The sequence below is a fragment of the Balaenoptera musculus genome, chromosome 8, assembly GCF_009873245.2.
Source record: "Balaenoptera musculus isolate JJ_BM4_2016_0621 chromosome 8, mBalMus1.pri.v3, whole genome shotgun sequence".
Taxonomy (NCBI): Eukaryota; Metazoa; Chordata; class Mammalia; order Artiodactyla; family Balaenopteridae; genus Balaenoptera; species Balaenoptera musculus.
In genome coordinates this window covers 54,868,313-54,880,788 of record NC_045792.1, presented here as the reverse complement: position 1 = coordinate 54,880,788, position 12,476 = coordinate 54,868,313, and the positions used below count along the sequence as shown (strand labels likewise).

General features: G+C 36.2%; 1 protein-coding gene across 10 annotated transcripts in view; it reads left to right on the top strand.

Moving 5' to 3' along the window:
- EMSY (EMSY transcriptional repressor, BRCA2 interacting) overlaps positions 1 to 12,476 on the top strand; it is an 82,117-nt gene that overhangs the window by 26,769 nt on the left and 42,872 nt on the right. For all 10 annotated transcript variants that reach the window (XM_036860040.1, XM_036860038.1, XM_036860044.1 and 7 more), the window contains one exon: positions 7,971 to 8,225. In XM_036860040.1, coding sequence (XP_036715935.1) covers positions 7,971 to 8,225 — 255 coding nt within the window. The remainder of the gene's footprint in view (positions 1 to 7,970; positions 8,226 to 12,476) is intronic.

Sequence of the window (12,476 nt, the reverse complement as noted above, 5' to 3'; positions counted from 1 at the left end):
ATCCCAAGCTCCTGATTTATCCCTCCCCGCAACGTTTCCCTTTTGGTAACCATAAGTTTGTTTTCGATATCTGTAAGTCTCTTTCTGTTTTGTAAATAAGTTCATTTGTATTTTTTTTAAAAAATCAGATTCCACATATGAGTGATATCATATGATATTTGTCTTTCTCTGCCTGACTTACTTCACTCAGTATAAAAATCTCTAGATCCATCCATGTTGCTGCAAATGGCATTATTTCATTCTTCTTTATGGCTGAGTAATATTCCATTGTATATGTGTGCCACATCTTCTTTATCCATTCCTCTGTTGACGAATTTAGGTAGCATTTAGGTTGCTTCCATGTCTTGGCTATTGTAAACAGTGCTGCAATGAACATTGGGGTGTGGAAAGTTTGAAGAAGACTTTGTGGGTGTGTTTGTATGCTTTGGGTGTGAAGGTACCATCTGTTATATCAGAGATTACCACTTTCCCTCCCCTAGTTTGAGAATGTCAAGATAGTGGGTTACTCAGTTTCCTTATATTAATATCCTTACTCTGAGATTTTTTTTTTCAAATGCACAGTACCTAGTCACCTAGGCAATTATGTAGGTTAAATCTTGTCACCACAAATTTCAAAGGCATATACAAATATCTGTAATATAATGAAATTTTTAAGTGAGAAACTTGAAATTATTTTACTATAGGTTTTTTCAGAAGAAACATTAAGTATACAACCTACAACCTCTTCAAAGTAAGTTACCCAATGATAAGAAGTAAGGGGAAGAGGATGATTTCAAGGACATGCCATTCACCTTTTCTTCAGGCTTCTAAATTTTTCTGTATGGGAGGATGATAGAAAGTATTGAGAGGAACTGAGGCTGAACTGAAGGACAATTGCTGCTTAATAGCAGAGGAAAGGAAATGTGGAAACCTCAGTTCCACGTTAGCTTAAATCACTTGAGCTCTCTTCCATATCTTTGTGTTCCTCTCATATAAAGAGCAGATAGCACACTGTCAGAATTTTCTTTTTATAGTGTTGGTAAGTCTTAAGATGGGAATCAGAGGGAGCCATTTATTATACAGAATTCATAGCCATGGTTGTAGTCTTTCAAAGGGAGCACAGAAGCAATATAGAACAGTATTTAGTATTCGTTTTCATTGAATTTTACTTGCACAATATATAGCTTAAGATAGGCTGAGACTTGGAAATATCCTAGTTTATGAACTAGTGGTGATGCAGGCGCTCAGATAGGAAAACAGTGTTTTTCATAATTGCTTTAGTAATTTTAGTGTGTTCCATATAACTGTTAGCAAGGAAGAGGTTACATAGATGCAGGCGCAGTCAGTATTCATTCATTCTGCAGGTCTAACTGGTAGGATGTGAGAGCATCTGTCATTTTCTGCCTCCAATACCCATTTAATGTCTCAGTCAATGATAGGAAATAGTAGGCTTGAAATTTTCTTTTATTTGTTACCTTAAGTAATTTAAATAAACCATTCCAACCTTTCTGTTTGTGCAGCAGTAAACTACAACATAGTATTATTAAAAATAGAAATAATTTTTGTATAGAAAAGCTATATAAATGTTGGTTGCAAACATGATCCAAATTCACCATTTCAAAATTTCAAGGTGATGAGAGAAGGAAAGACCACCTGTTTCCTCACCTGACTGACCCCTGTATCAAAGTTATCATCCACTGATAGTTGTTGTTCCCTTCTAGTGCTCATCACACAGTTTGCCAAAGTCTTGCTGTACTAGAAGGATTACTGTTCTTCCAAGGAAATTGTTATTATTTGAGACAAGAGGGGTATTTCTCTTAGTTACTATCGATATATTTTTAAGCAAAATGAATATTCCATGCTTCTGTTTTTCATTCTTAATTTCTCCAACTATCTTCTGAATCTCTTGGGAACTTATGACTTCCCTATTTTCTCCTTTGTTTCTTAGCATCCTATATCTCTTTGAGTCCTAAGTCATTTTAGGGGAGCTAGACAAGACATCTCAAAGATTTCTCATAAATTCAATACAGCATGAAAGATGTAAAAGTAAACTATCTGAATGTAGATACTCAAGGAAACTATATGATTATTTTGGGTTTTTGTTTGAGATATTTAATTTAGATATAAGTGCTAAGGAAATTAAGGCATTTTCTTTTAAAAAGGTAAATGTTAGTGGAAGTGGTAACATATAAACTGCAGTTGTGATTCTGACTGCAGGGCTTCTTTAGCAGCTCTTGTGTGGGTACCTAGGGGACAAGGGCATTCAGTGTCTGCTTCTGTTGGGGACTAGAGACGGACTGTTTTAGAGCTGATGTATCTGTCTCTGGTTAGTCTTATAGGGGCAGCTGGTCGTAGAGGGGGAAGAGTCTTAGTAACAATAACTTCGTGGCTGACTCCATGTTTATAAGTGTAGAGATGGTTCCAGAGGTACGGAGTAGGGGGATTGTGTATGGTTGGCTCATACAGGAAGTCTTAAATTCTACCAATTAGAATGCTTATTCTGAATTGGTCATCCATGAAACAGGATAACTGAAATTTTCTTTTTTATTATGGAAAATTCCAAACATGTAAGTGGATAGAATAGTAAAATGAACCCTCATTGTACCCATTACCCAGCTCCAAGGATGAGCAACACATCGTCAATCTTGTTTCATCTGTACCTGCTATTTTCCTCTACACATCAGTGACCCGGAATGTTTTGAAGCAAATCCCAAATATCATATAATTTCAGTTATAAATACTTCAGTATGTATCACAACTCACAATACCACTATCACATCTAGAATTTTTAACAATTTCTTCATATAATAAAATAGTTAGTTAGTATCCAAATTTCCTTGATCATGTCATAAAAAATTTTTTTTAAAGTGAGATCTAAATAAGGTCCACACATTGATTGATAGGGTTATATCTTTTTAACTCATGGGTCCCTCTTCTGTTTTTTTCTTTTCTTTTCAAATTATTTGTTGAAGAAATCAGTCATTTTCCTGAGTTTCCCATAGTCTGGGTTTTGCTGATTTTAATTCCCATGGTTTAACAAGTTCTCCTGTTTATTTATTTTTTTATTAAATTTATTTATTTTATTTTTGGCTGCATTGGGTCTTTGTTGCTGCACACAGGCTTTTCTCTGGTTGTGGCGAGCGGGGGCTACTCTTCGTTGAGGTGCGCAGGCTTCTCTTGTTGTGGAGCACGGGCCCTAGGCGTGTGGGCTTCAGTAGTTGTGGCTCACAGGCTCTAGAGCGCAGGCTCAGTAGTTGTGGTTCACGGGCTTAGTTGCTCCACGGCATGTGGGATCTTCCCAGGCCAGGGCTCGAACCCATGTCGCCTGCATTGGCAGGCGGATTCTTAACCGCTGTGCCACCAGGGAAGCCCCTCTCCTGTTTATATTTCCATAAAACTGGTAGTTAAATCAAGAAACTTGATCAGATTCAAGTCTGATTGTTTTTGGAGATATGGGGAATGAACGTTCGATAAGTGGTATTCCTGATGTGTACCTATAAGTGTATTTAAGTGTACTTCCTGTTGCATCATTTTAGGAGGCACATGTCTGGTCTCTAATGATATTAACATTAATCGGTAGATATAAGTATTACCAAATGTTTTTATAGCTATTGGTAATCTTTCCCTAGATCATTATTTTATTGGTAGTTGCAAAATAAATTTTATCTTCATTTTCTTCATTTATTAGCTGGAATTCTTAAAGAACTTTTACTTGCTACCATGGGTTATCCTGAGGTACAGTTCATACAGGAATTATTTCCATTTATTTATATGTTTTCAGATAATGAGATGGTTCAGTGACCAATAAGATTTTTGTTCCCCATATCATTAAGATTTCTGATGTCTGTCAATCCATCACAAATATTCTTTTGGTGCTCAAATTGTCCAATCTGTTGCAGTGGGAGCCTCTTCAAGTTGGCTCCTAAATTCTTTTGACACAACCACAAAAGACAAATTGATCAAATTTTCCTTTTTTGGGTGGTGTCTATTTGTAGTATCAGTTATTGAGAGGAGTGTAAAAACCTCTAGCTGTAATTGTGGGTTTATACATTTTTCCCTTTGTCAGTTGTTGTCGCACGTATTTTGAGCTCTGTTATTAGGTGCATGCACGTTTAGGATTGTATATTCTTGATGAATTGACTTCCTTTTTATTATGAAACATTGCTCTTTTTCTCTGGCGGTACTCCTTATTTTGGTGTTTACCTTTTCTGATATTAATGTAGCTACTCCAACTTTCTTATAATTAGGGTTTGCATCATATTTTTCATCTGTTTACTTTTTTTTTTTTTCCATCTGTTTACTTTTAACCCGTCTGTGCCTTTGTATTTAAAATGCATCTCTTATGAACATTGTATAGTCAGGGCTTACATTTTTATCCATTCTGACCATCTTTGCCTTTTAATTGAAGTGTTTAGTCCATTTATATTTGATATAATTATCAATACGATTGAGTTTAGGTCTACTATCTTAATAATTGTTTTTATTTGTTTTCTGTATTCTTTGCTTTTCTCCCATTTTACTGTCTTCTTTTGGATTTATTAAGCTTTTTAAGAAAAAGGATTCCATTTTATCTCTTACATTGGCTTATTAGCTCTACTTTTTTTTTCTTTTTTAATAATTGCTTAGGGTAGGGTTCTCAACCTCCACATATGGACGTTTTGGACCAGATAATTCTTTGTTATGAGGGGCTGACTTGTGCATTATAGGATGTTCAGCAGCATTCCTGGCTTTTACCTACTAGATACCAGTAGCACACCCTCCTGTCATGACAATAAAAAATGTCTCTAGTGATTGCCAAATATCCAGGGGCAAAAGGGAGAGCACAATTGCCCTGCTTAAGAACTCAGCTCTAGAGCTTACATTATACATTGTAAATTATAACAGTCTGTCTTCAACTTCCCATATTGTGTTAGAATCTTAGAATAATACACTTCTATTTCTATTTCTGCTCTCTCATCCTTGCACTCCGGTTATCATACATTTTAATTATATATATCATAAACCCCACATTGCATTGTTACTACTTTTGCTTTAAACGGTCAATTTTCTTTTAAAGAAATTACAGAAAGGTGGGGGGGAATCTTTTATATTTACCAACCTCATGTACTTTTCCTACTCTAGTCCTTGGTTTAGCCATTTCTCTAAGGAGCCCTGATTCATTTTAGTGGAAAGTGATAATTAGAAGAAAATCTGGGTGCTAGATATGCTCATTGCTAGGGTGTGTGTGTGTGTGTGTGTGTGTGTGTCTGCATGTAGATTTATACACACACCCACATATATACATCTATATTTATTTCTATATGTTGAAAACTTTGGGTCCATACTGATATGTCCAATTTCAAACTCTGCTTGTTAATTCTAGTTTTCTCCCTTCTTCTTCAAAAACCTAGCTTCCATTATCTTTCATATACTTACTTATTTTATCAGTTCCCCACTCTATAACCAATCTGTCATTGTTGCTGCTGTTGCCTCTACCTTCATGCAGATACCTTCCTCATTCCACTCAGGTTCTGACATCTTGCAGACTTCTACTTCACTTCACCTGAGTTCTGACACTTTCCCCATGTCACCCTTTTGCATGATGTCTTTCTCACCCTGCTCAATTCTGACACCTGTGCCAGGCCACCCTCCTACCCAGAAGTCTTCTTCACCCAGTTTGGACTCTGATCCCACCCCTTCCTGTGGGCATCCTGCTCAAGCTTTGAGACCCTGTGCTAGGTGGCTGACATTCATGGAACCCCTCTTTATCCTACCTGAGTTCTAATTCTATATGTGGCACTGTACCCTGAGCTCCCACAGCATGTACTCCTTCCTCAACCTACTTGGACTCTGACTCCCATGCTCAGTCAGTCTCTGCAGTGGGTTCTAACACCCCATGCTTAGCCATTATTCTGCTTAGCCATCTAGTTGTCCATTGTGCTTTGCAGCATCTGATGGCTTTAGCGCTAAATTTTTGTGAATCGAAGAGCAAAAGGAAGAGGAAGGGGGCTTTTTATTTGTTAAAACAAAAATAACATTTATTACAATTTGTAATGATAGATTTGTGTGATCATTTGATTGTCTTCTCTAACCTTCCTGAAGGTAGGGACTGTTTCATGGATACAAAAGAGTTTCCCAAGGATATAGCATAAAGTATATGCTCAGTAAGTTTTTATTGAATGAATAAATATCTAAAGGAATTAAGTACTTTAATAAGATCACACAGCTATTATGAGTTTATGTGTTGAAGACATAATTTGAACACAGTTCTCTGATTCTGAAGTCACCCTGACTGCCTTTACATTAGATACTTTTCCTATATAAGAGGATACAGAGAACGTAGATTAGTTAGGGAGTTACTCATGTGCACAGTTTACCTCAATTAATACAAGAGTTCATTATGAATGCAATATAAAGGTTAAAGTTTTCAAATAGTTTAAAAATAGTGTCTTTTACTTGAATAGCACTTTATATTCATTAAGTTATAAAATGTTGATACTGAAAAGGGCTCCAGAGATAATCTAGTTCAGTACAACTAAGCAGTATAACATACACATGTCACCAAGATCCTAGCATTCAGGGAGGGATGGGGGTGGGCAAGGCAGGAGAATGTGTAAGTAATGTGAGTAAGCCCTCCAGGTGATTCTGACTACATCTTTCTTTTGTCTTCTCTCAAACTATTCCTCAATCTATGATTTTACCTGATCCATATAGCAACCCTTAGAGAATTATAGGGCAAGGAAAATTCAACATATGGGGAACCTGAGAGGGTCAGAGTGACTACTCAAGGCTTCTTCTTCATTTTTATTATTCTCCAGAAACATTTTACATAAAAATGTTATATTATCTAAAATTTTTTCTGTAATACAATGTAAATGTCATAGTGGGGCTGTGGTGGAGGAAGGAGTGAAATAGCCTATTTGATAATTGGAACTTGGTAATTAGGCCATCAATTTATCAGTTTCTTTTCATTGTTTTATCAGTGCTCAAAAAATTGATACGGAGATTTATATTCTAGGTTCTTCCTGTGAGGAGTATTAATTTACTTACAGATAATAGTCCTATTGTGGTGTTGATGAATTATAAGATTACTGATGAAAAATCTTGGAGAGGGAAGAATTTCTGTCAGACTTACCCATCTTTAGTGAAAATTGTTGGTATTTGCTACCTACGCATGCTTGCTAATATTAGTATTGCATTGAAAAGAAGTGTCTTAAAACCTTGTATCAGGAGAATTTTTTTGCTGTGGATATGTTGAATAGTATGCCCACTTGTAACTTTTCACATGATTATTTAATGACCCAGTTCTCAAGAAATGATTTTATTTATAGATTATTGGAAATGAGATATAGAAAAGCTGTTGTACTTTGCCATGCTGAATAATTCAAAAGGTGAATGTTTCAGTGTGAATTATTTTGTCTAATGCTATGTTTAAGTTGACTCATTAGAACCTGAAAAGTAATATTCGAAAAACTGTATTACAAATAAGATTCAAAATCTAGTTTGCTTTGTTCTTGTTTTTTTTTTTAAACATCTTTATTGGAGTATAATTGCTTTACATTGTTGCTAGTTGCTGCTGTATAACAAAGTGAATCAGCTATACGTATACATATATCCCCATATCCCCTCCCTCTTGCGTCTCCTTCCCACCCTCCCTATCCCACCCCTGTTCTTTTATTCACATTGAGAACCTATGTTTTTTAAGAGAAAAACCTATTGAGAGACATGTGTGAGAACATCCTGCCTGATACTTTGTTTCTTTTGTTTTGACTCTTCACCAAGGGAAAGTCAGTTAGTTTTTTGAGTGTTAGAGCAATGATGCCGCCCTTGCAAAGTTTGAGGACTAGATATAAAATATGTAAAATACCATACACATTATATCTGACACTTACTAGGTGCGTAATAATCATTATTTTTGTTGATTTACCTAGTTTTAAACTATTACTACAATAACCAGAAGTAGCTTTAATTATGTTTTACTATTAAATGTTCTAATCCTTACTCTTCTATAGGTGTATCTACATCAGCAATCAAAATGGCATCAACCAGACTTCCTTCTCCCAAAAGCTTAGTGGGTGCCCCAACTCAGATTCTTGCACAGTTTCCTAAACAGCATCAACAGTCTCCTAAGCAGCAGTTACATCAAGTACAGCAACAGACACAGCAACAGGTGGCCCAGCCTTCTCCAGTATCTCATCAGCAACAGCCTCAGCAGTCTCCTTTGCCACCTGGTATCAAGCCTACCATTCAAATCAAACAGGAGTCAGGTAAATGGAAAATGTTTCAGGAGATGGTAATTCTTCCCCAGTCACCAGTTCTCTGAAGATTGTGATATATATGGATTCACTTCCACATACAGTTTCCTCAAGCATTAGAGTTTTAATTCCAAAATATATTTTGAGACCCTCCTGTTGGAAATACTTATATAGAGAGAACTGGTGCTTGGGAATAGAGAAGGGAGAAAAAAGCTGTTTGCGCAGCAGGAAGAGGTTTTTTTCAGTGAACTCTCAGAAGAGATAAAGGAAGCCGAGGAAACAAACCCAGACTTTGAGCCCACTGGGGTTATGGGAAGTGAGCAGTGGAAAAATTAGTCTGGGGAGTCTTGTGTTAGAGGCCATATTGTGAATCTGGCATAAATTTGTCATGGGCAGAGGTGCTAAGATTAAAAGACATCGTGTACGGTGAAGAAGTTTGTGGTATAACAATTTAGCAGTTTATTGAAAGCATCTCTAGCACAGTGGGAACACAGAGGTAGGAGGCAATTACTGTTAAGTTATCGAATCATAAAAGTATTGAATAGAAAGACAGGTAGGATGGAGGCTTAGATACAGGGAGACGAAAAAGCCTCTTAACATACTTAATATCTTTAAGAAAAGAAAATGGATTTTTTTCCTCCACTGAAGCTGGATTTTATTTGGTGGTAGAAAAGGACTTTGGGAGATGCTGACATTTTCAGTTTTTTGTTTGTTTTATTTTATTTTATTTTATTTTATTTATTTATTTATGGCTGCGTTGGGTCTTTGTTGCTGTGCGCAGGATTTCTCTAGTTGTGTCGAGTGGGGGCTACTCTTTGTTGTGGTGTGTGGGCTTCTTATTGCGGTGGCTACTTTTTGTTGTGGAGCATGGGCTCTAGGTGCACTAGCTTCAGTAGTTGTGGCACGTGGGCTCAGTAGTTGTGGTGCACAGGCTTAGTTGCTCCACGGAATGTGGGAGCTTCCCGGACCAGGGATCGAACCTGTGTCCCCCGTGTTGGTAGGTGGATTCTTAACCACTGCACCACCAGGGAAGTCCCTTGTTTTATTTTTTTTTAAATTTATTATTATATTTTGTAATTATTAGCACCTTTAATTATTATGTATTTATTTATATTTTGGGCTGTGTTGGGTCTTCGTTTCTGTGCGAGGGCTTCCTCTAGCTGTGGCAAGCGGGGGCCACTCTTCATCATGGTGCGCGGGCCTCTCACTATCGTGGCCTCTCTTGTTGCGGAGCACAGGCTCCAGACGCACAGGCTCAGCAGTTGTGGCTCACGGGCCTAGTTGCTCCACGGCATGTGGGATCTTCCCAGACCAGGGCTCGAACCCGTGCCCCCTGCATTGGCAGGCAGATTCTCAACCACTGCGCCACCAGGGTAGCCCCCTTGTTTTATTTTTTGATAGGAACATTTTATTATTTTTTTTTGAGATGTAATTGACACATAACCTTGTATTAGTTATAGGTGTAACATAATGATTTGATATATGTATCTATTGCAAAATGATTACCACAATAAGTTAGCATCTATTACCACTCATAGTTACAATTTTTTTTCTTGTGATGAGAACTTTTAAGATTTACTCTCTTAGCAACTTTCAAATATACAATGCAGTATTGTTAACTGTAGTCATCATGCTGCACATTATCACGTCCCCAGCACTTACTTATCTTATAACTGGAAGTTTGTACCTTTTGACTGGAAGTTTGTACCATTTCACCACTGCCTCATACCTAGTATGAGGTATGGATAGTAATGCATCGATAGACATAGGGAAATTGGTCTGTAGTTTTCTCTTTGCCTGCAGTCTCTGTCAGGCTTTAGTTTCAATGGTATGTGTGCTTCCAAGAAAGAATTGTAAAGTTTTCCTTTTTAAAATGCTCTGGAATTTTTTCTATTAAAGGACAGCTTTATTGAGATATAATTCACATACCATTCAATGAACCGATTTAAAGTGTACAGTTCAGTGGTAGGTAGTATATTCACAGATATGTGCAACCATCACTACAGTTGATTTTAGAACATTTTCATCACTTCCAAAAGAAACCCTGTACCATTTAGCTATCACTCCCTACTCACCATGACAACCTCTCCAGCCCTAAACAACCACTAATCTACTTTCTGTCTCTAGATTTCTATATTCTGGATTTTTATGTGAATGGAATCATATAATATGTGATCTTTTGTGACTGGCTTCTTTTACTTAACAATGTTTAAGGTTCATCCATGAAGTAGCATGTATTAGTACTTCATTCCTCCTTATGGCCAAATAATAATTCACATTTTGTTTATCCACTTGTACATTGATAACACTTGCTAGTCTCTGACTTTTTGATTCTAGCCATCCCAGTTTGTGTGAAGTGGTATTTCATTGTGGTTTTGATTTGCATTTCTCTGATGACTAATGGTGTTGACCATCTTTTCATATGCTTATTGGCCCTTTATATATCTTCCTTGGAGAAATATCTATTTATATCCTTTGCCACTTTTTAGTTGAGTTATTTGTCTTTTTATCATTGAATTGTATGAGTTTTTTTTTTTTTTACTATACATATTTTAGATATTAAACCTTTATCAGGTACATGAATTACAAATATTTCCTCCCATTCTGTGGGTTGTCTTTTCACTTTCTTGATGATGTCCTTTGAAACACAAACATGTTTAATTTTGGTAATGTACAATTTATTTTTTCTTTTGTTGCTTGTGCTTTTGGTATTGTATTTAAGAATCTTTTGCCAAATCCCAGGTTATAAAGATTTATCTTATTTTTTCCCTAAGAGATTGATAATTTTGCCTCTTAAATTTAGGCCTTTGATCTATTTTGATTAATTTTGTTATGGTGTGAAATAAGGATCCCACTTCATTCTTTCACGCATGGCTCTTTGATTGTCCCAATACCATTTGTTAAAAACACTGTTTTCCCCCCCATTGAATGGTCTCGGCACCCTTGTTGAAAATCCACTGAGCACATGTATGACTTTATTTCTGGATTCTCAATTCTGTTCCATTATATGTCTATTTGTATGTTGATTTGATTACCATTGACTTACATTGTTTTGAAATCAGGAAGTGTGAGTGTTCCTGTTTTGTTCTTTTTTAAAAGATAGTTTTGGCTATTCTGGGTCCCTTGCAATTCTGTATGAATTTTGGAATCAGCTTGTCAGTTTCTACAAAGAAATCAGCCGAGAATCTCATGGGGTTTGCATTGAATCTGTAGATCAATTGAGGAGTATTACCATCTTTATAATGTTAAATCTTCTGATCCATGAACATGGGATGTTTTTGTGTTTATTTAGATCTTTAATTTCTTTCAACAGTGTTGAAATGTGTGGTTCTTAGTGTATAAATTTTACACTTCTTTTGTTAATTTATTTCTAAGTATTTTATTTTTGTAGCTGTTGTAAGTGGAACTGTTAATTTCATCTTTTGGATTACTCATTGCTAATGTGTAGAGATGCAACTGATTTTTTGTTGATTTTGTACCTGCAACTTAGCTGAACTCACTTTTTAGTTCTAATAGTTTATAGTGAATTCCTTAGGATTTTTATATAAAAGATAAAATCATCTGCAAAGAGAGATAATTTCTGTTACAGTCTGGATGCCTTGTATTTCTTTGTCTTGCCTAATTTCCCTGACTAGAACCTCTGGTAAAATGTTGAATATAACTGGCAAGAGTGGATATCATTGTTTTGTTTCTTGTTCCTTCTATTCATAGAACTTCCTTGAGTGTCTGTTGTAAGATGGTCTGCTAGCAACAGACTCTCTCCGTTTTTGTTTATCTGGTAAAGACTATTTCATCTGCATTTTTTGAAAGATAGCTTTGCTGGATATCGAATTCTTGGTTGACAGGTTTTCTTTGAGCACTTTGAATACGTTATTCTACTGCCTGCTGGCCTCCATTGTTTCCACTGAAAAGTCAGTTGCTAACCTTAATGAAATCCCCTTGTAAATAGAAATTGTTGTGCTCTTGATGGTCTCAGGATTTTCTCCTTGTCTTTGACTTTCAGCATTTTTAGTATGATGTTCCTGTTTGTGGTTCTCTTTGTATTTATCTTCTTCAGTGTTTGTCTAGCTTCCTGGATGTGTCAATTATTGCTTTTCAATAAATATGGAACATTTTCAGCCATTACTTCTTTGAATACTTCTTTTTCTCTTTTCTCTCTGTTCCTTCCTTTTTGTAGTTACATTACATATGTTGTGCACTTAATGGTGTTCCACATTTCTGTTCATTTTCTTCATTCTTTTTTCTTTGCATTCTTCAGCTTGC